This window comes from Perissodus microlepis, chromosome 9, assembly GCF_051167445.1.
Source record: "Perissodus microlepis isolate ML-2025 ecotype Zambia chromosome 9, ASM5116744v1, whole genome shotgun sequence".
Lineage (NCBI taxonomy): Eukaryota > Metazoa > Chordata > Actinopteri > Cichliformes > Cichlidae > Perissodus > Perissodus microlepis.
In genome coordinates, this window is record NC_140469.1 from 4,926,847 (window position 1) to 4,952,861 (window position 26,015).

Below are 26,015 nucleotides of genomic sequence, written 5' to 3' on the forward strand. Positions count from 1 at the left end.
TTGCATTTCCTTTGTTAGCAATAGCCTGAAAACCATGAAGTTGTTTTTCCTATGTCTACCCGCTTCAGTGTGTTTGCCAGATGTGGAAATTTAAAAAAAAAAAAACTATTTCTTTATCATAATGCATAAGAGCATGTGTGAAAATGCTTTGTGTGTGGAGTTTGTTCTCTATTGTTAAAGTGACAGCTACGCTAACACTAGCTAGCTTCTACTGGGCCAGTCATAGCTACAAATGTGTGAATGCATTAGGAAGGCCACACCACCAAATGTATGCCTGTATGTCAGGACAGTTGATGCATAATTTTCCAAATTTCCAACTATTACCACATCATGGCATGTTGTTTTAGATAAACATTACAGAGTATGATATAAAAAAAAATCAAGCTGTTTGGAACAGCTAAATATTGGCTGCAGAAAAGCAACTTAGGGGTTAATAAAGTGTATATTAACTAGCTAACATTTCTAATTAATCTTGTCATCTGATGACTTATTTCCAGCTACCACACACACCATTGTGGTTAATCCACATTGTATAAATGAGGGAGTCCAACCAGTGTTAGTGTTTTCTGTTTGAGTTGCTATAACCAGAGCAGGTCACTCATTATGGAAAAATAACCTTTTTCTGTATTTATCACATTCTTAAATGATAAAAAGGTACACGAGAAGAAAGCACCTCTGATGTAGTCTACAGAAGGGCTCCGTTTTCTTCAGGGTGACTTTGCTTGCATTCATCAGCCTGATGGATGAAGGGCCCTTTGGCTGAGCGGTGCTTCTGAGTGGTTTAGCTCCAGACAAATTAACCACCCTCGCAGACGGAGTCAGCCAGGAGATAGAGTGGTATGCCGACATTCCCAGGCCTTCTTTTTTTGCTTTCTCCGCTTGTGTTTTTCACCACAAGTTTCCCACTGGTTTGCGTTCATGTTCTACTGGATGTCCATTAACATGTTAATGACAGCCTGGGAGCGCAAGTGTGAAAAAGTGTGTTTTAGAGACAGAGGAATGAACTGAGAGACGATGAGGAGCAGTGAGGAAGAATAGCAGAGAGAAAGCTTGTCATCCTGTGAAATTGCCTTTGTGTGTTGGATGAATGGCCGGACGGGGGAAGCTCTTTCGGCTCACCGCCACGCTGTGCGGACAAGTGAGCATTCCTGGAGAAAAGGAAAGTAGAAACCTCCCCGTCCCTGCCCCTTCGACATGCCCGCTTTCTTCTGCATGGACCCATTAGGGACTGTTGTGTGGCACTGAACTTGGGGTCCAGGCTTTGGAACAGGAATCACATTGTGTGTGTGTGTGTGTGTGTGTGTGTGTGTTTTTAAATCCAAGGGAGGCATTAGGGAGGCCAGATTTTTATATAGAATGGGATTTGAGGCAGGCTTTTAGCGTTGAATAATTCTGCATTATTAGACTAGAGTCTTAATGAGGATATTTTCCTCTATTATTATATTTGAACAGAGGAATGGAAGAGAAGCTTTCAGAGATTTCTCGTTTAGTGTCAGTCAGTAAATCTGCCGTGTGTGGAAAAGGTTTCTGTCTTTATTTTTATTATCCACATGAGGAGAAATGAGAAGCCGGCATTACTTCAGTACTTCTCATTCCATCCATCCATCCTTAGCTTCTGAATTATATAAGAAAATCCTCTCTAACGCACTGGGGTGGATTGGCAACAGTTATTACTGGTAAATAATTGTTGAAATCATTATAGCTGTATCACCAGTTCACATGGGTGACATGTTAAATGAATAAGGTGTTGGTGACACTCAAGCCATCTTCACACATACACTGATGCCCTGAACATTTACATGTTGCCTGACTGAGCAATGTGAGAATAACACATAGTCACAGTCGTAGGAATACGTAAAACACTTGTCATAGTTTTTTTAGTCGAAAGACTAAATTAGACATATTTAGAGGGGCAATCGAGTTTTAAAAAAATAACAATAAATAAAGCTGTACTGTTTTCCACATGTACGGGACATGATTCAGTGAAAAACAAGAGCCAGACGATGTGGCTAAACGCTAACTCATATCTTATCCTGTTATGACCCGTCGCTACTTAATTCCTTCCCGGCCTGAAAACACCTCGCTGATCAGCCTGTTAAAACACTCCCACTTACTGAGTGTCTGTGTGTAGCTAACTGCAGCATGTCAAAACAAAGATACCTGTGCAATCAGCTGCGGTGTTGGGAAACCACTTGAGTAATATTTTCAACGTGCACAAACTTAACCAGTGGCCCCGTCATCCCCTCCTACACCTCTCATCATCTTCTCTAGCATGCTGCCGGCTGATGCACTGTCATCAGCTTATGTGGCTCTTTATTCCCCGTCTTGTCCTCTGTATTCCGAAGGTGATGCTGTTATTTTACACGTCTGCTCAGATGTCCTTTTATGCGCTGTGTTCAGGAATAGGTCCGTCTGTGTGTCTTAATTGGCCATCAGGGAACAGGGACAAGAGGCATGTGCGGATATGAGTTAAAGCCCCCAAGTTTTTGGTCCGGTTTTTCCGCTAAGACTATTGTAACCACACCAGGTCCTGCACTTTTTTCCTTTTTAACCTTGGTGGGCCTATTTTTAGATCACGCTTGAGCAATAAAAAGCATAAACTGACAAACTGACACTGCGGAGTAACGCGCGACGCAGCAATGCGGTCAACAGGAAGTGATACTTGAGTACTCTGTAGTAAAGTGTGTCTCACTTCCTGTTGTGTGTGGGAAGTGTGCGCTTGGGTGACATTGAGGATTTCTTTCAGTGTTTTCCTGCTAACGACAGGTGACCCTTTGTGTTCTTTTCTTTCTCTGTGCATGTGTGTAACATATGAAATATATCCAGCTGCCCAATAAACCAATGGAGAGATGGAACGATTCAGAAAAATAGAAAACAGATCAGGTTTTTCTCTTCTTCTTTCCATATCAATAATATCTTTGTTGGTCATATATCTCTCTGACTCATGTCTCTTTCCATCCTTCTTATTTTTCAGACAAATTCTTTCCAGCTTGCCCTCATGCATGACTGTGTCCCTGCAGTCTCCCACTGACTTGCTATTATCACACAATCCCAGTCAGCCAGGTGCATGAAAGGAAGTCAGATACCACTATGGAGCGATTTCATCCAACCAGCTTCATTTAAATCTCCACCATTTAAAGGAATTGTCTAAAATCATCAGTTTTTAAAGGTGCTATGGGTCCCATGTTATCAGTGTCCCAATTTTTTTTACTATATATAGCAGAAATAGTTGAGCATTCTCAGCATTGTTTGAAGTCATGATTCTAGCCATACGTTATATATTCAGCCTCCTCCTTGAGGGAAATATCTGATTTTTAAGCCCCTAACAGCTCTGTTTGTGCGGTCCAGATAATTGCTAACTTTGTCTGATTTTCAGTGCTCCCCAGGTATGTCGCATTAGGTTTATAAGATTAGGTGGTCTGTTTGACGTCACTGGACATAGGAAATTCATGGAAACCTTTTAGTATATTGTAATTTAAGTCATCTGAGAAGGAGCCAAATTGCTGCACTTCCTCTGGGCTCTGACTTAGAAATTCTAGCCCCTGACGGAAGACCTCGGCCAGTCACACATCTTTTCAAACCAAATCAGGTCGGTAGTATGAAGACTAGAAAAAGCCTGCTTGGAAATTAAGAAGTGGTGTTATGTGTTAAGCAGAGGCCTTTCTCCTGGGAGAGAGGGTTTAAGTCCGGTATTATGCCAGAAATGAGTGTTGATTGTAGGCTGCAGTTAAAATAAAAACTGTCCCTGGTTCTGAATGTGAAGCCAACATGAAAGTTCCTTAAAACCTGCATTTTCCCAGCAGGGGGCGACTACTCGGTTGCAAAAAGAAGTCGGTTTGCATAGAGGTCTATGAGAATTTATCCTGAGCCTTACTTATTTTTTGACCTCAGTAAATACTTCTCTAATGAGTATATGGACCCAGTTACTATGTCATATTCAATACAATGTGTTATTTACTTACTGTTTGGATCATTTGTATGAAAATAAATGCCAAGTCAGTACTGTATGGGCATGCAGTGTTATGTGTTGCATAATCAGATCCATCCCTTTCATCAAAACTCATTATGTACATGACTAAAACACTTGAGATCAAAATGGATGCGACGGTGGTGGCTGAATGCATCTTTTTTATACAATCTATAGCATTTTGATAATGTATGTATTCATGTGCATATGGTGGAAGGCACCTCAAACAGAGGTGTGGCTTCAGGTTTGCAGGAGAAGGGCTGAAGGTGCTTCAATGATATGTTCACACATTACCCCAGTATAGTGAGAAGCCTAGAAGCTGAGAGCCACTGTTCTCTGTCACAGTATGCAAATGATCCATGTGATCAGACTGAAAGATGCAAATACTGTAGGTGATTTTGCATACAGTAGAGCACTGTTATTTAAATTACACTGACTGCTACAACCCTTTTGGATTTCTTAGAATTACAGATGTGTCATTGTGCAGTTGCATACCACTGCACATCTGGATCTCTGGGGAGAATTCGATGAGTTCACGATGTTTCACAATCTTGCTCAATCATTCTTTCAGCCAGTACCACAGACCTGCCTATTGACCATTGATGTTCTTCTGCGGCGCATTGCGATGTCTGTTCTCTGCACAGTCATCGTAGAAGCGCTTTGCATTTTTTGACCTCGTTTATCTCACGACTCCAGAAGGCGCATGAATGAAGCATTGTGTCGGTGCCCTGTCTGCTGTTAACCCAGCCATAGTGAGTTATGACCTCCAAAGCAGCCAGGAGACTGCCAGCCAAATTCAACTGGGTCAAAAAAAAGAGATCTTTCAAAAGGCAGTGTGTCTGTCTCAGCTGATGGAGGTCATCTCTGTTTATGTAACGTCATTGTCGATTTAGAGTCTTTGACTGCAGGTTCTAAGACCGTTATGTGTCACGTCTCAGCAGTTACTTTGTAATTGGGCTATGTTTCAAGCAATTGTTGTTTATGGAGACGGGAAACACGACTTCCCCTTGATATTAGTGACCCACGAATAATAATAATGTTTGACACTTAAAGTGATATGTTTGGCAGAATTATGTGTGGGGAAGTTGTCACATTGATCAGGGGCCTCTTCAGACAGCACTTTGTTCACATGTTCATATGTTACTAGTTAAATTGAGCCCTTACTGAGTAGAAATTAACACAAGCTGCATCACAAGGACTGTTATCGCTGCAAGACGATGGACTACTTAAGTATTATTTTAGCTGTTTTAAGTATTTTCTAATTCTGGTTTGGATTCAGTCTCCAGCATGCTTGGCTGGATTTGAGAGATTGCCACAGTCACTGTTTTTTAGTAGTTTTACAACACTGTGCCAACACTTTGGCAAAAGAACGAGGCAGCGCCTGCTCCTTGGCAGGCTTCCACAAATCAGCCAATCAGAAGAAAGTGCCCTTTAGGAGACGGGTACCTGAAAGAGACAGGAACTAATAGAGCCTTATTTTTTCAGATGACAGGCAGATACGAGGGGTGCGTTATCACCATGACGACAGTCCTGCTTGGCCCAAGTGTTTTCCTTCCTCCATCCCTCTCCAGTGATAATGGTTATAGTGGAACGTCTTTCTTGTGAACGCAATCGCATCAAAACGTGTCAATTAATTAGCGTGCGCCTTAAGTCACTTGCCCGCCCATGCATCTCAGGACATTAATGATTATTAATGATTGCTCACTGCCCTTTACTCACGTGTCTTCAGCGACGTGTAAGTTCACTATGGAATGACTTTATCCTTCCCCGCTCCCTTTTTTTCCCTCTCTGCCAGCCCACAATATAGAAGTAATAAGCTTAGAAGTCATCTCATTAACAATCACATGCTGTCATGTGCTCCATACAGGGTCCCTTACGATAACTGTTAGCTCACTGCTGCTCATTACAATTCTGACCTTCCTCCTGTCGCCTTCTTCTTTCACTTCACAGCAGCTCAGTCTGGCACAAAGACGCCCTTCATAGCTCTGAATGAAGCCAACTGAAAGGAGGGCTGGAGCTCACCTCTTGTTTTGACAAAGCCTGACTTCTTCCAAATGGCCACTCTAGCATGCTCACCTGTTAGTGCGATCCCTTTGGAAGATGCAGTTTGTTTTTTATTATTGTGAACTGAAAAGCTCAAACAATATTTTCTCAGACACTGTACACAGTAACAGGAGAGTTACATGTGTCTTTTACCTCATGTGTGGCATCTGTCCTTCACCCTAACATATACCACGTTTACATTTTTAGTGCATTATTCTGTCACATTGTCCCAGGCTGCTTTAAATGCCAGTTACTTTGGCCACCTAAGAGCAGCTTCTCTGGGACAAAGAGTCAGTTACGTATTTATTATTGATGACAGCAGGTTTGCTCACTGCGGTCCTTGTAGTCCTCTATTTGCTTTTTTCTAAATCAAGTCGTCTGACTTTACTTCTTTCTGTACCTAATGAGCTGACACGTACGCATGACTAAGCATCTAAAGTGATATTTGCCTGACCGCAAGCAGTTGTTTATATGTAAATGAGCCCAACCAGCTTAAAGTGGCAATTACATGAGGAAAAACATGTGCGTCTGGGTAGTCTTCTGCCTGACCTACATAGTAAATAAAGGCAGCTCTGAAAGCAAAATGTAAATGGCACAGAGAGGTGCTTCTTTGGGAGACAGCTCTATCACTGTCAGGCTTGTTTTATCTGTCTCAGCTGTGCATGTTACCATGAGCCATGATGGGAAGTGTGCTGATTAGGATGCTGTGTTTGTGTGTCAGTGGTGAGAGAGGAAAAGTAGCCGTTCAGCTCAGCAGTTAATTAGACCCTGGAGGAACATTGGGGGGGGGGGGCTCTTCAACTACAGACACGTGCAAACTCTTTGTGATCCGAGGTAAAATGGTAAATGGCCTGTATTTGTATAGCGCTTTTCTAGTCCTTAAGGACCCCAAAGCGCTTTACACTACATTCAGTCATTCACCCATTCACACACACACATTCACACACTGGCGATAGCAAGCTACATTGTAGCCACAGCTGCCCTGGGGCGCACTGACAGAGGCGAGGCTGCCGGACACAGGCGCCACCGGGCCCTCTGACCACCACCAGTAGGCAAACATGGGGTTAGTATCTTGCCCAAGGATATTTGGCATGCAGTCAGGAGGCAGCCTGGGATCGAACCACCGACCTTCTGATTAGTGGCTGACCTGCTCTGCCACCTGAGCTACAGCCAGGTAAACATAAAGGTCCAGCCTGTGACTAATTTTGCCATTACTTTTTTTTTGTTTGTGCTAAAGACATTTTTATCACTGCACAGTAGGAATATTTAGCTAACTGTGACATATTGTATGGATGGCCATTTCTGTTTGCATATACCTGCATTATCAATGGGCAGCAGCAACCTTAATGCATGCCCATAGTGCTTGTGCTTTTAGTGGAAGCCACTCCTTTGATTACGAGTCAAAGGAGTGCCAGTTGCCAGAGGGCCACGCTGGTGCTGGGGTTAATAGCTGCACTTAAGCACATTTAGGGATGCTAAACTCCTTGAGATTCAAGGGCATTAGCTGAGGCCAAAGCTGGTTGAATGAGGCTAATGCTTCCTATCATTCATAGCTGTACTGTGTCCTAATGGACTTAGTGTTGCAATACCTAGTGTTTTATCATTCCTATCCATCTGCTGGCTGTACTCCCCCCGGGTGTGCTTTTTCCATGACTCGTAACACTATGAACACCACCAAATTCTTACTCCTGTTTGCGTGAATATTATCTTAAATAAGGCAGTTTAGTGTTTGGGGCTTCTCCAGGATTTGTTAAAGAAGTTATATGGCATCCACACATGCCCCCTGCCTTTGCATTAGCTGGAAGGTTCCAAGCAAAAGCAGTTGACAAGAAGGTGACACCAAACTTATTGCCTATTACTGTAAAAAAATGCATTAAATAACATTATATACTTTATAATACGCAAGAAATGAACATTTTGGCATCAGTTGACATCAGCGGTAAAATGCATGAATGTCACTTGACATCTTTGGCATACAGAAAATAGATTTAAAAACCATAACCGATCATTTGTAGCAATAAACGTCCACTTGGAGAATACAAAGCTCTCAGTAAATAGCAGCTTGTGTACACATGTTAACAAAAAACTGCACCAAACATCAACTCATTAACACTTATCTTGTATAACAGTTGACATTGTTTGCACACACCCTTTTAAGGAAGTTTTCCTACTGAAATGTCATTCAGATTATCCACTAGCTGTTTAAGGAGGAAGGTGATAACGCTGGTCAGTAGACAGATAGTGGTTCTTTTGTGTAGTGGTGTACGGGAGGGAACACACAGACTCTGGGGTTAGTATAAAAAAATGCTAAATCAAACGTGTGTATATCTCTTAATCAGTTAGGAAAAAAATTGATCTTTTAAACATTTTTGAACCAGACACCAAATATTACCAAATTTTGTTTCCATTAAACAGTGACTGCGCTCCTCTGGACTCGAAGCAGATTGATTTGAAATCCAATTTCAAATTGCTACCTGGAGGTAGATGACACAACTCGTTGCAGGGCTGGGTTTGCCTCTGCCTTTGCTTCAGCTAAAGCAGTAGAGCAAACAGTGCTGCATTCATCCATCACTGCTATCAAGGTCACTATTGACATGCTAATTTCACAGTGTGAATACACAAAAAACAGCAAATTAGTGAGCAGACAGCTGGCTTTTGTTTTCTTTATGTCCAGCCAGAAACATACAGTGTACACTGATAAGAATGTCTAATTCTCCATTTGTTTCTGGGCTCTGTTGCCACCCCCTCTCTGCTGTGTAATTGCTTTAACTTAAATTTAATTTGGAATAATGAGCAGAAAGATGAGCCTGGCCTGCCTTGCCTAGTGTCTGCTCCTGTTTGGTGCTGAAGAACCATTCAGTGAGGCACAAACTGCTTCAAAGATGCTGAGAATAGTAATACTGGCTTTAGAGAATCTGTGTTGTGTTGTTTACTCAAATACATCATGATACCAGCTAATCCTGCGTGTGAACTCTGCTTTACTACATATCGATTTCATCAGTGGATAGGAATGTAGAAAGCTCCTCCCTGACACGTCTCATTGTGACCCTCGCCCTGCAGGAGCACGTGCGTGCCACAGCGTGGCAGATGGCTATTTCTCCTGACTGGTTCCCCTAGATTTCCTATTTCTGGCTTCCTCGGGCGGAGGGCCTATTGTGTTGGCTGTTGCAATGATGCCTTCAGCATCCTTCTCGAGCCACCTGGTTTTCCTTTCCAGCTGTTTCCACAGGGCCGCATTAGAGGTGGATTTAAATGTGAACTCTGGTCTTGTAGTCTGGTTTTGTCCCCATTTCTTCAGCTGGTGAGTCAAGTTTATTGTATCAGTGTTGCTGATCAGTATTTGCTCTGCCATCAAAAACAAGTCAGTGATCCTCGCCCTCACTTAAACCCAGCCTGACCTTCCTGCACAGCCAACACTTCCAGCCTTTCCTTCCTCAGCAGTGCCACTCCTGTACAGTGGAGGTGTGAGATCTCATGCAATGAAAGCATTCCCTCTACCACACACAGCCTCATACCCTCCCTCTCGTGTTTCAAGGCTGTGCCCTGTGTTTGTGTGTCTGCTGAAGTGAATATTTGGTGCCCTGTAGGATACGCCACGAGTCGTGCAGAGAGGCCCAGATGATGTGTGTGGCAGTGTGTGGCAGTGAGCCGAGAGGAGCACTGGACTGGAGAAAGTTGGCCTTCATTTGTAATGATGCAGCTGCTCTCTCTTTCTCTATCCTGGCATTCCTCTGTCAGTGTCTCTGTCCAGTGAGGTGTTGACTTAGCAAAATGGAAGAATATCAAAAATAATCATATTTACGGGACCTGAAGCAATCACAGCCTTCAAGACTTAGAATTTCGCTTGTTCATTGCGGTAATTTGGCTGAATTAAAGACTGTCACTGTAATTTTTGATATTTTGATGTGTAAATGTCATAGAACAAGTAACATGAACAGTTAGCAGTGAACAGTTTCCATATCAGCCATATATGAACTCAGGGGCCAGATCAAGTGGGACCCTCTTGGGGCTGAAAAATGAAGCCAACACTGATAAACATGGCCTAGTTTGACTAAATAAACACTTAATTGGATCTCCACCTAATGCACTTTGTTTGTTTTGGCACCAGTAAAGTTTTCTAATAACAGCTGGCACTTGATCAATACTGCGTGGACAGTAAAGCGTAAACATGCAGGTATATGGATTTTTACAGGAGTTTGTAAAATTGTCATGTCACCATCTTTATTGCACATCCTGTTTTTAATAAATAGAACTTGCAGGAAGTCACGCATGCTTTGTGTGTATGCAGAGGACAGTGGGTTTTAAATTCAGCAACTTTTATGTGTATGACTAGGGATGGGTATTGATAAGATTTTCACGATTCCGATTCCATTTTCGATTCTGTTTAACGATTCGATTCTTTATCGATTCTTTTTTTTAAAAAGGAGAACACTAAGGTCGATTAGCTTAGAACTTTGTTTTATATCTTCTCTTTGAACAAGGTAGAAATTTAGGAGTAACATGGCCTTACAAACCCAACAGTGAGATCTTAAGAGACCCAGCCTACGGCTCTTCAATGGGGTGTCACAGGGTCCCCAGGAAAAAAAATTGTAAATGTAAAATAATAAAATAAATATTCTTCTGTAGCAATAACAAAGTATAACATAAATTATTCTGTAGCAATTACACAAGAATATCCAGTAATGTCCCTGCCTACAATTAAACACATTCACTTACCGAAAATCAGGGGCATCTGCTGTGGCAGCCTTTTACCACAAACTGAGTCACTGCTCGGTGACATTCGTCTATCCTGGCCTGAAAGGAGACGCTACCGGTAGACTGCAGCGAGAACTGCCAGCATCTGAGCCAGCCAGACTCTGTCTGTCTCTCTCATCATGGTCACCTAAATGCACAGTAATGGCAGGTTTTGTAATAAGGCAGATTGCGCTAACATAATATGCACTGTTAGTTGATTATTTACCTGCCGCAAAAATGGCAAACAATTCCAAGGAATTGAAACAGTGGTTTTCGATACCCATCCCTATGTATGACTGATAAGAACTACATGTTTTGAATGCTTTTTCTTTTTCTCTGCATATGTTAACTTAGTAGAAATTGCTGCTAACTGCTGCAGTGGTTGCACTGTTAAAATTGATTGCACACGATCTCATACTTATTGCTGTAATGATGTTAACATGCTGCACATGGCTCATCCATTCAAGATTCAGTGACTCATCTGTTCCATGCAATTAATTACAAAGCCCCTGTGTGCCTCATTCTCCTCTCCCTGCAATGAGATTAAGGAATTAACTTTTGTTTTTCACTAGAGGGTCATGATCAGAATATGTGCGAGCAAATAAATTAAAACTAGTCACCTGCTGGGTGGTGTTTCTGCCTTTCCAGCTTGTAGCAGGAACACGTTTCTGCAATTTACTTCTTTTTTGGACGTCAGGTCTGTGAGGCGATGGGGTGTGATTTCAGTCTGTGAGGTCGGCTGATTTGTTAGGCAAGTTGTCAGGAGCGTGTACCTGAAGGCACCTGGAGGGAAGCGTGCTACCACTGTTCACTGAGGGAAGCTTCTAATCCTAGAAAGCTAAAAAATGGCAGTCTTGTACAACCTGCTTTGCAAAATGTCAGTGACTCTTATGCAATGCTGCTGCTCCTGCTGCATACCTGCTTCCATGGTACATTGTCTGGATTTACACAGTAAAGAATGATACATCCCCATTACTGGCCCCTTTATAATCTATTAATACTCTTGTCATATCTATAGGAGTGTGATTGTCCTTTTTCCCTCTAATGCAGGGCCTCCCTCTCTCTTTGCCTTTAAATCTGTTGGTTAGATAAGTCTTATATGTGAATTATTGATGCTCAGGGACTGAGCCTCTGTGCTCAAGGGTTTTTTCTGCTCCATTACTGCTCTCCCACTGGGTCAGGAACTTTACCTGCGATTTGAGCTTCAATTTACCCTACCAATCCTGAGGAAGTGTAGCTATTCGACCAACCCTAACCCCCAGCGTCAGGCCTTTACACTAAACCTACCGTATATCTAAGGATATTTTCCACTGTTGATCTCACATGTGGCACACATTAAGAAAAAGAAGAAGCTTACTAGCTGTAAATCCAGTAGATTATCAACCACCACTATTAACACACTGAAGGCTCAAAGACCAGCTAAATTGCAATATACAGTATTTCAATAAAGCGAGGTTGGCCAGGAGAGAAGCAGCCTTAACAGAATGGCATCAGGAACAGAGGCAGGTTATAGGCTGATTCCTACCAGCCTCGTGGCAACCAAGCAGGTCAGAATTTGCACTTATCCCAGTTGTTACATCCTAGGTAGGGCTCCAATAATCCAGAACACCTTAATTTAATGACCACTTAAATCTGATAGGCAGGTCAGTGCGTATTACTGTCGAATGAGTTCATTTTTCATGTCTGGCAGCCTGGTGTCGCTTCCATTTAAGGTACATCTGTGATGTGTTCATGGTGCAGATGTAAAGTGGGTTACAGTGCTTGAACATCTAATTAGTAGCACAGAAGAGGAGCAAGCATAAACGGAGTAAGGGTTTTTTAAGTGACAGTTTATTTCAAATGAATTTTTTGAGCACCTCAACATAACACTCCGCTGTTTGTGTCTGCTAGATATAAGGTGCAGATGCCGATCAGGACTACTTGGTATGTACTAATAGATAAACTGGAAATAAAAGCTTACATGTAATGTCCTCAATCAACTTAGCAATTTAAAATCAGATATTGAATTTATACATGAGCTGTTTGTTAAACAAATTGAGAGCAAAGCAGGCTGTTAACGGTCAATGTTAGGTTACATCAAGCGTCTTGATAAATTCAGTTGGAAGTCTGTCTGACAAAAAAGTTATTATGTTTCTTATTTCTAATTAATTCCTCATTAATTCCTTCCCATATGCTGCACCAGTCTACCTAATCTCAGGGTTTCCCCTTAGACTAGGTATTACTTGGTGCTGTTGTTTCTGTAACTAACAAAAATTTCAGATGCAGAAAGGAAGAGAGGTGTTCAGACACTTGTTCAACAATTTTGCTAGCACATCTGTCTAGAGATGATATGTCTAGAGATTAACATCAACTCAACGTTTCTCACTTCCCAATGCTCAGAAGTGAGTGTTGGAGCATAGATCGCCCACTAAATTGAGCTCTTCAGGTCCCTTACGGGGAGCTGTATATGGCCCACAATACTGCTGTAAGTACACAAATGCAGTATTGTATTTTACCCTCAATCCTTATCCATTCGAGTGCCATTTGTTTACTCTTGGAAGTCCTGCCTATAATCCTAGTTGTACTGATGACACTGTATCTTTCTTTGGCATCCCATCTTTCAAGGGATTCCCATGTGATTTCTTAAATTTACGATTGCTTTCGCTCCATTTCCCATCGTCCTCCTCTTCTTTTTTTTTTTACTCTTTGCTCTGTGCTCTGCACTCGTATTTCTTCTCACGCTCCTCTATTCACTTTTAATTCTGGTCTACCAAATACAGCATTAGTGCTGTATCATTTCATCTCCCAGCTGTTGGTTTACTGCAGTGGTTGCTATGATAGCACCTTGTGCTCAGGTGCATCCATAATCTGTTGCGCAAACACACGATGTGTCCTCTCACTGTCTGAGTCACACTTCAGCAGAGTAGCTCCCCTGACTCATCAGTCTGACCTGCCTAAGCCAGGCTCGACCTTTCAGAGCTTTGTAGACAAGGAACGAAAGGTCGTTGCTGATCTGAAGAGAAGCCGCTTTTCATCTCCATAAAGGTCACACTTTAGTCTGGCATGACAGCACAACCATAAAAATAACACAGTATAAAAAGTTCCAGTATTCTTTGTCCTTTTTGTATTGTTTGTATTCTATTGTTCTGTATTGTGTTGTAACTAGGCAAGCTAGTGCTTCATATGAAAACCAAAAAACCCCGTCAAGAACATTTAGCATTTAGCCTGAAGAGTCTCACCCGAGGCAGTGTGTCTTTTCCTGTATCTGTTTCTGTGTGTTGCTGCCAAGACGAAGGGGACGTGGGTAAATATTTTTTGCTTTGTGTGTGTGTGCACAGTGGCTGGGTAATGGGTGGGTGGGGGGGTGGGGGCTCCCTTAGCGATCCTCAGAACTGGGTCAGAGGGATTAATATCCTGACCTGGCTAATTGGAGCTGAAGTTCACTTCCAAAACTGCTAGTTCACCCACAGGCAGCCTCAGCCGGGACTCCACTATGAAGCTTTTCACACTCTGAGGGCTCAAGGAATGTGTACAGTATGTGAAGCAATGCTTTTAGATTGTGTGTACATATCCTTTATTATTTGACTCCCTGTTGACAGTGTGAATCTAGAGCATTTACAGTGCATTAAGCTAACAGTGGCAGAAGTGGCCACAAGAACAGCTCAGTGTCAGCGTATCAGTCAAAATAAATCCTTAGCAACAGCCCGACACTAGTGGGAGGCTTAGACCCCCCCCAGTCAGTCAAAGGTTTTAAGACACAAGCATGATTGTGCAGAGAAAATACCACATTCTTTCACTTACAAATACAAATGGATTTAAAAATGCACCTTTATACAGTACAGTGGTCTGTAGTTATGCTCTTTGAGTTCTTTATTCTTATCAAACTAAAACAGTACAACAGATACCACGTGTGGTCAGTCAGAGTTTTTCTAATATGGAACAGGCCAGCCGTTGTTTTGTATTTACCGGTCTTACAAGAGAAAAGGTTCCAACTGCGCGGTTTAGAGGAAGCAGCGTTTCTGCTCCTGTGCCTGTCAGTGGTTGTATGCATCTTTTGTGAAAAGCTAGAACATTTAAGCTAGTTAATGTAGATTACTATTCACATTACCTGTCTTTACACATGAAAAAAACATACACGTAAAAAATTGAAATTGAATGTAACACATTATCTTCATTGACAAAAAAGATATAAGTTAACTGGCTTTTTTTTGACAAGAACCTTGTGGCACTGGCCACACCGCAAACAAAGATGGGCTTCTGTTGAAGTTTATATAGATTTCTGTATACTATGAACTATACTGTGTCACTATGTTGACTTTGTTCTACAGTATGTTTCATCATTTACTATTGTGGCCACAGAGACTGTTTACTTCTGCTTTACATTGGTTTTATGCATTCAAGGCGTCCTCATGATGGATAGTTTTAGTTTTTGTACAGTATTGAGTGTTATTGATTAACATTGATGTTCTTTGCAAAGATGTAGTAAAGAACAGCACAGCTGTTTCAATGTTTTTGTCATTCAGAGCCAGTTGCAATTGGCAGACAGATTTCAGGGTTTTGCGGGGGGGGGGGGGGGGGGGTGTCTCTTGTCTGTCACTCAGAATTGATTTTCTTTGAACTGTTGGCTCGAGGCAAAATTGGTGCTTGGCCTAATTCTGTTTCTTCTGCCTAGAAACTGAACAACAAATCAATGAAAAGCAACTTACTCCTCAACAGCATATTTTGCAGGGCAGCCATTTGGCTGGTCCCGTTTTTCTCTTTGTAACCATAACAGAAAAGAAAACTATGACAGAAAAAAAAACCCCTCCCATCACTATATGTGTAAGACACTGGTGGTACCCTGGTGCTTTTACTTGAGATTTGATCCCAGATGCTAAAACCCTCCCATTACTATATGTGATGGGAGGGGTTTTTTTTTCTGTCATAGTTTTCTTGTGATGTGATGTGAGGACAGACATATAGCCTCACATCTTGGTTGTGTTTGGGTGTTTCTGCCACCAGTGGGCCTTTTGATGTGCTGGAAGTGATTTTTATTGGGTTTCGTACACGGTCTTTCTCCTCTCTTCTTCATCTCTTCTGCACTTCCTTTTATCAGCCTTCCATAAGGCATCCAGTAATGCAAATGAACCCTGTCTAAACCTCTGTGAGCTGTGTGGTCTTACTGTACACCATGGTTATGTCTGCAATATCATGCATGCCTGCCAACAATAATTCAACTTATCAAATTAATTGACTTTTTATTTAATAAATCACAACAACAGTTGCTTCAAGGCACTTTATATTCTAAGGTAAAGCCAATAATACAGAGAAAACCCACTGGGAGGGGCGGTTAGGGGTAGGTGGATAAAGACAGGACAAAGACACACTTTGGAAGAGATCTAGAGATTAATAATAACTAATAATTAAATGTAAAGAGGTGTATTAACACATAGTGAGTGAAAAAGGTGACTGTAGAAGATGCACTCGATGCGGGCAATCGTGGCTCAAGAGTTGGGCGTTCGCCTTGTAATCGGAATGTTGCTGGTTCAAGCCCCAGCTCGGACAGGCTTGGTCATTGTGTCCTTGGGCAAGACACTTCACCCATTGCCTACTGGTGGTGGTCAGAGGGCCCGGTGGCACCATTGTTCGGCGGCCTCACTGCTGTGGCTACAGTGTAGCTTGCCATCACCAGTGTGTGAATGGGTGGATGACTGGATGTGTAAAGCGCTTTGGGGTCCTTAGGGACTAGTAAAGCGCTATACAAATACAGGCCATTTACCATTTACCACTCAATACATCATGGGAATCCCCCAGCAGCCCATCGAAATGGCTTTTAGTGACTTTAGAAGATCTTCATTAGGTTTGGCTGGTGGAGCCAATAATATAGACTGCAAAACTGCCTTTTTGCATGGATTCACCATTGGTGCGCAGTTTACACTAACAGTTCTCACGACCCAGATAGGAACTACTTGAAAGTTCATGAAATCTTGAGCCAGTTGTCGTGGGAGTTACCACATTTAGCAGCTTTGCATTGTTTCTTCAGGGGAAGGGATGTTTTTATGCTCAAGAGGATATTATGACTCTCTCACTCTCTCTCTTTCCGTCTCTTCTCTTCCACCTTCTTCCTTCATCTGAACATTCCAAGTAAGCTGTCAGGCTTTTTTAGTACAATAAGTTGCAAGGTTGCATGTCTGATTCCCCGTTGTCTCTCCTTTATTTTATAAGGTATTGGCAAAAATGTAATCTGCGACAGGACCGCCACGCCTCTGGATGCCTTCCGAATGATGTCAGCTGCCCAGTACTACCCCAAGCTGCTGAGCATTATGGGAAATGTTCTGCGTTTCTTGCCAGCTTTTGTTCGAATGAAGGAGCTGCTGGAGGAAGGTTACGTCGGAGAACTTCTGGTCTGTGAGGCCCAGGTATGACCAGAACTACTTCTGTTTATTGCTGTGTGAAGACATTTTATACAAATTGTTTCTTATGCTTTTATCTCGATGTTAGATTGAGTTATAGCAGCACCCGCATAGCAAAGAATCAATGTTGCTACAAGACACTGGTGGTACCCTGGTGATTTGATCCCAGATGCTACCCAACTATCTCCTTTTCATTCTTGCTTTTCCTGATCACAGTCAAGTGAGCCATAATAAAATCTAAAAAACTTGTGCTCCCTCCCCTGTTATCCTCTTTGTCTTAAAGGTCCACAGTGGTAGCCTCCTTGGGAAAAAATACAACTGGAGCTGCGATGATCTGATGGGAGGCGGTGGCCTGCATTCGGTTGGCAGCTACATTATTGACCTGCTTACGTTTCTGACAGGCCAGCGTGCGGCCAAAGTCCACGGCTTCCTCAAGACTTTCGTTAAACAGACCGACCACATTCGGGGCATCCGCCAGATCACCAGTGACGACTTCTGCACGTTCCAGATGGTACTGGAGGGAGGCGCCTGCTGCACCGTCACGCTCAACTTCAATGTCCCCGGAGAGTTCAGGCAGGAGGTGATAGTTGTAGGGACTGACGGGAGGCTAACGGTCACAGGGACAGACTTGTATGGACAGAAGAACAGTGGCGGTGGAGAAAGTGGTGGCGGCCCTGAGCTCCTGCTCAAAGACACCACGCCTCTCGAGAAGGCCTCCCTGCCGGAGAAGGCCTTCAGTGACATTCCGTCCCCTTACCTCACCGGGACGATCCGCATGATCCAGGCTGTGCGGCAGGCCTTCCAGGACCAAGATGACCGGCGGACGTGGGACGGGAGGCCCCTGACAATGGCTGCCACTTTTGAGGATTGCCTATATGCTCTGTGTGTGGTGGATACAATTAAGAAGTCCAACCAGTGCGGAGAGTGGCAGAACATTGTGGTCATGACAGAAGAACCAGAGGTCAGCCCAGCTTATCTGATCAGCGAGGCCATGCGGCGGAGTAGGATGTCCCTCTACTGTTAGCATTTTTAAAACTCATGGTGGCGCTCAAGCGGCATTGTTGGAAGTTTTTTCACAGAGCTGCCGGATTCCAGTTTTGTGTTGAAATTTGTGTTGTCACTGTTACAGAGGCTTTACACGACGACGTGCAGAGTTGTGGTTTCCCGTCCTCAGCGGTAGGAAAAGCAATGTGATAAATAATCAGAACTTTATTTATAAAGAAGCTTTTTTTTTCATTTTGGCAGCAGGTTTAAGCCCTTCGGGGAGATGCACTTTTAAATCAAGCTAATTCATGCAACAGAAGGACCTACAGTGGCGGCATATCAGGGAGTGAAACTACCTGCTGGTTAGTTGGTCAATCAGTAGGAGGCGTCCTTGTGGGGATCGCCTTCTAATGTTCCCATTTCACCAACAGATACTTGCAATTTCATATGCTTTTCATCACCCCTGCTGGCTGCTTGATCAAACAGTTATTTGTGCCTCCTGTTTCTCCTTCTCTTCTATATAACTGGTCTGGAAAGACACACGCCCTACACTGTGGGTCTGAACAAGGACTGCCAAGGAAGAACGATAGTCTTTTTTTTAATTGTGCCAGTCTGTTGTTGCTGTAATCTGAAGTACTTTTAGTACTAGTTTTACCAAGTGAATGTTAAAAAAAAACAAGTCAGTGTGCTTCTTAGTCATGCTCTGTCTGCTCCGTATGTTTCTCCTATGTGTGTGAAACAAGAGAAAAAAAGAATCAATCATTTGGCTGGTGGTTTGTTTTTTCTGGGGGGGGGGGGGTCCCAGAGGACTCTGGTTTTCGTATGCAATATAAACAGGCAGAAGGGGCACTAGTTTCTCTCTGAGCCTGAAATAAAGGGTTAGATTAAACTATGGTATGCCTTTATGCAGTTCCAGTCGGCTGTGCATCACCTGCGTGGTTGGTCAGTGTAGCGGTACTCTGACTCGTTTTATGCTATCATTGTAGCGACTTAATCTCATGTGGCACATATCTACACTGAAGTGCAGACAGTCTTGCATGTAAGTTTGCAAGCTATGTGCAGATTTCATTCGCACACTTCTGTGCAATCAGTGCTGCAAACTAATTGCAAGCCTGTGTGGTCTGCCCAGAGCTTAAGTAAGACTGAGAACTTGCAGTAAATAAAACAGTGTAGCAAAGTGTGGGCGACTACATTTAAAAAAAAAAAAAAAAAAAAGTTTTTATTCGAAGTGTTAAGGTTGGTGTTATTTTGTGGGTTTTTTTTCTTATTGTTGGAAAAATTTCATATAGGCCTAAAGATCAAACCCAGTAGCATTAATCCATCTGTCAATAATTCCTAACTACAGTACAGTGTCTGTGGCCCTTGGCCCCACACCCACTGATCCCTGCTTTCAATTATTACATCAAATTTTTACATTAAGTGTTTTTAAAAAGAACAGTTCAGATATGCGTCCAGCATTTTGGCCTCTTTTAGCTCATGTTCCAGCGTTTTGGTTTTGCGTCACTCTCACCGCTCTCACTGACCTTATTTCCAGCAGCAGCAAACACACTGTATGCTGCCATACATATTTTTAAAGGAACTACAAGGTTCCTTCAGTCCACTGATATCTATGTCACCAGTGTGCTCTAAAGACTAAAGAGTATTAAGGAAATTGGTCCATTGACATGGAAACTCAAAGGCTGTTTTAATATGCAACTTTAAGAAAAGGGTTATGGTACTGTAGAAGACTACAACAATAAAGCCATACCAAACACTACACAATTAAAGCAATTAAAGCTTAACTTGCAGTCCTGCTTTGAACCCCTATAGAGCCAGTGCCGTAGTAGGTGACAGCGCTGTCTGCACTGGTCTGCTGTCAAGATTGAATCTAACTTATTTATTTAGTTTATGCGCGGATTGTCAAGAGGAATGAAAACATGAAAACGGCATCCGCCTACATTGGAAGATTAATATCTCTTGCATTAGAATAGTGAGGAAGCTAATCAGTAAACTATGCTTACACAGACCATCAACACCAAACAGACCAACCACAGTTGTTTTCTCTGAAGGTGCACATCAGTCTATGCTCTAGCTACACTGTAGTTTTAAAACAGTTGTAAGCGTGGCAGGAACCACAGCGACGTTGTCAGCTGCGCTTCAAAGCTGTCCATGTCGGTTTGCTGCTTTGTAAATAGCAACAATGCTGGAAAAGAGATGAGCAGTGGCAGTGAAGCAGTTTCAAAATGCCCAAAAGCAATCACATTTTTGATCTTTTGCAGTTCAGAACAATCGATATTATTAAGTACTACAAGCCCCCACACTGGTTAATATTTTAACCGGAACTTAATTCAAACCCCAGTCCTCCCAACAGCTTTCTATTATCTGGACAAAGGCAAATGCAGCTTTGGACTTGTTATGTAAGCAGAAATGTATGCTGTAAGTTTCATCAGCTGTCGACTAATGCACGTAACAGTTTAACCCACCAATCAGAAAACATAACAAGCAGGTGTCTGACTCACAGTCCAGCTTCCCGGAAAACAGAAACAAACCATCAGAAAGTGATGAAAGCAAATACAGCTGAACTTAAAGTTTAACATCAGTCGACGCAGGTGAAGGAATAACACCAACCCACAAGCCAAAAGATTGATTTTTTTTTTAAATATGCATTCTCTATCCATAAGCTGTGCTGAAATACTAAATATGTAACGACTACTGAAAATGTACATAAAAATAATATGAAGCAACAATACGCTTTTGTCTAAAGAATTAAATCAGTACTGTATGGGGTTTTTTGTTTTTGTTTTTTTGTACAAACCAAGGAACTGGAACATGTCTGGATGAGTGTTAGGGTATTTATTCTATGTTGAAGTTTCCACTGACTGACCTGCAGTGCTATTGTGGGAGCTTAACAGCAGACTGAGGCCTTCGGAGCATTCAGCTTCTTATTTCCATTTATCAGTTATTGACCAAAAGAGTCTCTTGTGAAAAGCTTTATGTTTTCTCTTTAAATGCACTATATCAGAAAGCAGCACAACTACACTGTCACCCATGAACTCATAGATCATAGAGTGTCAGTGCACGCTCTTTTATTGTTTACTGTTTAGTGCTTTGCTGAGGCCAGGCCCTCTTTAAAACCCCTCATGTCACAGAACAGAAATTGAAGAACCAGAAAACACTTTTGCCTAAATAGTTTGCATGAAAAGCGCAGAGTCCGACACTGATAAGCTGCCTCTCAGTACTTCAGGGAAAATTTTGCCCCATGTGTACCAAACGCCTTATCAAATCTGCATATAGACTTTCCCCCCTTTGTCAGATAAGCTCACAAGATATAGCTATGTAAAGAAAAACCAGAACATGCACAGAAGTTAGACTTGTTTCTTCAGAGTTGAATTTGTCTGTTTATTACCATCAACACAGATTTGGGGAAATAAACCTAAGGGTTGGTCGACTGTGAAGAAGACACTAGATAAGCAGGCACTTAATAGGAAAAAGGAGAGGTCTTTAGGATATGGCCTGATATGGCCTTTAACTCATTATACTGCTGTTTGATTTATAGCTCTCTGCTGGAGTAGAACTGGTTGTTTATTTGTCCCTGTTGAGTTCAGCTGGAGGTGAATGATTTGCCTTTCTCGCTGGTTAAATATAGATAGACGCACACAGGGAGGGAAAGGTTGGAGGCTAAATATAACACCTACAGCATATTAAAGGCAGCTTATGACTTAGGTTAACTTTTATTGCAGTAAAATCTGACGTTTTTGCTTTAATTGGTAGCATTTTATTTGCAGGTCTGTTTGGCCCTTATGCACTCTCGTAAAGTCCTCTGTGACTGTGCACTTTGGTGCAGTCAAAGATCTGAGAGTGTGATTTCTGGTTAATTTCCAGTTGGATTCTCTTGAGAGTCCTCCCTGTTTCTGCACAAGTAAATACTTTATGTGCTTATCTCTTCCGATGGAAAATGCATTTTTCAGATCAGTTCAGACTTTCTTGAGGACACATCTCAAAGGAGGCAACACCTTAAGTCATAGGATTTGGAATTTGCATAAAGGCAGAGCTATGAGCCTTCGTATTCTACACGAGGGCCTGACTACGACTGATTAAAGCTAAAATTACGTAGATGTTAGCAGTTGGCTGTTAATTAGTATTGTGACTCTTTCCAGTAAACCTCCCAAGCATTATTAGAACATTTTGAATCTCTAAAGTGCTAATTAATTATTAAGAATTTGTGACACGTATCTATTATTTTTACCAGTGCTGCCACCATGCCCCCAGGGTGGGGCCCTGATGAATGGATTAGGGGTAGCAGTTTTGGGGTTGGGTTCAGTTCTTGGGATCACGCTCCAGGCAGGATTTGTGATAGTTGTAAGGAAGTCGATGTCTTTTGGAACAACCATGGAAGGGAGCTTGATCTGCATCATAGACTGTACATAAAGGATGGATGTGGCTTCCAGGTCCTAAACCTGAAGCCAGTTGAAAAGTGCCTTAGAGCTGTCGAGTCTTACTGAATACAAATATTACGATCCTTAGTAGAGTTTAAAAAACAAAACGAGAACGCAGGGAATCCTTTAGGGCGGGGCTGCCTTGTGATTGACAAGTCATTAATATTTAAGTTTGCGGTGTCATAAAAATATTGATAACGCTCAGCTCGAGGCTTCGTAAATCAGTGAATGACATCTGCCATATCCATCTTTTATACTCTATGCTAGGTAACAGTGTTGATGGTGATGTCAAAGGTACACGTGCCATGAGCCAAAGTCTCCTAGAGGTGTTACACTAAAATACTCATCGTGTTTTACTGCACCTATTTTAATGTTGTGGCTGATTAGTGTATGTTGCCTGCTCACACAAGCTCACATTGTTTCAGCAGGTTTTAGTGCCTCTGCACAAATAGATTCAGTGTGCTTTTAGATCAGCCTGGGCCTCATCTAGAAATAAATCCGCTATATTTAGTGTTCCGTGGTCAGAAGACCCATAAACTTAAGTAGACCTTCTTGAGCTCTTCGTGTGTTTGAAGCTTATCTGTGTAGGGGTGAGTGCAGGTTTCATTCATGTCCACACAGAGCCACGGCCCTTCACAGAGACTCAGTTAGTGGATGCAACAAAAACTTTTTATTTCAGCCAGTGTAGATGCTGGATAGGGGAAAAAACAGTGAATCAGAGAAGAAGTCATTATGAGTGTTGTTACATCACAAGGTTTTAGTGGTCATTAGCAAAGCGTCTCCACCAGCTTTCATCTGTGAACGGAGAGGCAGTGAGCAGCAGTCTGAAACACACGAGGCAATATGTGGCTTCTGAAGCGCTGAATATTTAATGAGGAATGTGAATGAGCAGTGAACAGCACAGTGTGAGGATGTCATGCATTTTATCTGTTGACTGATTTTATCTTTTTTTTTTTCTAAGTTGAACCACTGAGTGTTTTTGCTTTTCATGCTGATGACAAATTTTGTTGGTTTTTCCTCCGCCTGTCAGGATGGCCCGATTGTGCATTGAGAAAGACGCTGCAGAAAACCTAAACACAAAACAAGAGGTGCTCCGGTTCCAGCACTTTGCCTCGTTTGCTGACAGTCTGACTATGAACCGCTCTGTCTCTGCGTCGACAGCGTTCACTGACTCATTGCTCAGGAAAGGCCTTTGCTCACTGAGAGGGAGAGAGAGCAAGAAAGGAGGTGGAGGTGAAGGTGAAAACCTCAAAGAGATGCTTCTCATACACTCGGAGACCGTTAATTCGCAGCCGGATCCCACATTGCCAAAACTAAGTCTTGATTTGACCCCTCTCATCTCATTCTTTCACACTCGCTCCTCTGTAGGTCTCCCCCTCCCTCTGAGGTTACTTTTTTCAGCCACTGCTGAGAAAGTTGATTTGCTTTACTTTGCATCAATCTCTCCTTTCACTTGTCCCCTTTTCCCCCCTTTCCCCTTTCTATCGTGAGCCAGGTTGAAGCCTGGAGGAAAAGCTCACTGGTGCTTCTGCAGACCTCCCTCTCCTCTTATTTGTTGTTTTCACAGCCACACAAAGGCCGCTCCGTTCGATCACAGGTTGTGAATGCCTTTCCACAGCTGGTTTATGAATGCTGACTCTGGCCGTGTCTTGCTTGCTTCCCGCTCCACAGATATCCATTTTGATGCTGTATTGTGACTATATCTGATATTTATTGTTCTGTATGTATATCGTGGATGCATGGACCTCTGTAGATACTGTAATTTGAACTCTCAAACGCATATTTATGGGTCTTACTAGAGAGAATGTACTTGCTGTAGGAATAATTTATATTTTCTATCCGTTAAGGAGGTCAGTTGGTGTCACAAATAAACACCCTGCTGTAATGTTTTGTTTAGTTTTTTTGTTTAGTTTTTTTTGTTCTGGGTGACTGTGTAACTTCTGTTTCAGTGTTTACTGGCAAATCTCCCTGCACCAGTGCTCGGCATTGATTGAATGTGTGTGACTAAGGGAATGTGTGAAAGTGGGGGAAAATAAAGTGTGATCTTGTGTTTGCGACATGGTTTACAGCTTCAGCACTTGTCTAATGCTGCAGTTTCTATGGAATAAACAATATATACATACACGATGGCTCTCATTTCATTTTTCCTCAGATACTGGGCCACCACATGCTGGCAGGACTGCTTCAGCACACTGATTCTCCAAGTCTCTGATACTCTACTGGAACCAGGCACCCATTTCTTCCGTTATTTAGTGTTTTTATGACAGTTGTGGAATGCACCATCTATCACCACCACCACTATTGCTCTTTAACATTTCACTGATAGGTACGTGTTCCACTCAAACTATACCTGCAATTAACCCCATAGCATAAGATGGCCAGCAGATCCCACACTGTACATGTAAGGAGTTCATGTTTTTGCTTTCATTTGTCACTCTTATGTGTTTAATATGAAGAAAGGTTAGAAAATGTGTATTATGATAAATCCAGCTTGTGTTACTAAGCATTTTTTGAAAGTCTTTGCTGACCTCTGCTGGCTATAGTGGCTGCTGCACATGGTGTTGCTCAGACACAGGAACCCAAGACCTTCTTGCTCAAAGGAAACAATACCAACTACTTTGCTGCCAAAAACCAAGATTAAACTTGTATATAATCACGTTTCTAAAATAGGTTCTTTTACAAGTTTTCCAATACCACTCTTCCTGCTTTAAACCATTCTTCCATTTCCTGCTTTTTTTAAATAACAGAAGACTCATTACTAACTGCGTGCACACGTATTAGAAAACAGCTGTCTTAAATGAAGGAAATATCAAATCAAAACTGTGTGTCGTGTTATTTTAATTTTGTCTGTATGAAAGATGATCAGCTAAACTAAATCTTAACACTGAAAAGTCTCGGCTGGAGCTGCCACATGATTCAAGAAAAATAGAGAACGAGTCCTGAAAAGTGCTTCAACACATGCCAAGAAAGCAGACAGAGAGAGTTCAGGCTGTGTTGAATAAAGGTGGTCGTACCAAATACTGACTTTTACCTTTTATACTGTATTACTGTGTATGTTTACATCACTCCTATTTTTACCAGCTAAATGTAAAGAAATGAAGGGTTGCTCAAAACCTTCACAGTATATTGTATCATATGAATCTTACTGTAACCCTGTATCATTTCCATAATAAAATGCAATAACAGCCTAGTGTGACAGAGCAGGTAGGAGAAAGCTGCAGCTTTACCTACAAGAAACAAAAGGGAAGACGCCCAAATAAACACGTCTTTAAAAAAGTTTTTGAAAAGAAACATGAACCTTTGTTTCTACATGATGCAAATCGGTGCAGTCATAGTTCACAAGCTTTCAGTTTAATGCATAGTAACCTCACAATGTGCACACAAATGCACAGAAAAACTCAAGAGCCGCTAATGTTTCAGGCACTGCTTTTAAAAATAATGTCATGAACAGTTTACATCTATAAGGGAAGTGTATTTGAAGTTTCTCATTTCTCTGATTGG

General features: G+C 42.1%; 1 protein-coding gene across 1 annotated transcript in view; it reads left to right on the forward strand.

Moving 5' to 3' along the window:
* The window catches only part of gfod1 (glucose-fructose oxidoreductase domain containing 1), a 34,893-nt gene extending 10,255 nt beyond the window's left edge, over positions 1 to 24,638 (forward strand). Inside the window, exons 2-3 of the mRNA XM_084938784.1 lie at positions 16,928 to 17,121; positions 17,399 to 24,638. Of these exons, the coding sequence (XP_084794910.1) occupies positions 16,928 to 17,121; positions 17,399 to 18,139 (935 nt within the window). The 3' untranslated portion in view covers positions 18,140 to 24,638. The remainder of the gene's footprint in view (positions 1 to 16,927; positions 17,122 to 17,398) is intronic.
* Positions 24,639 to 26,015: the final 1,377 nt, after the last annotated feature.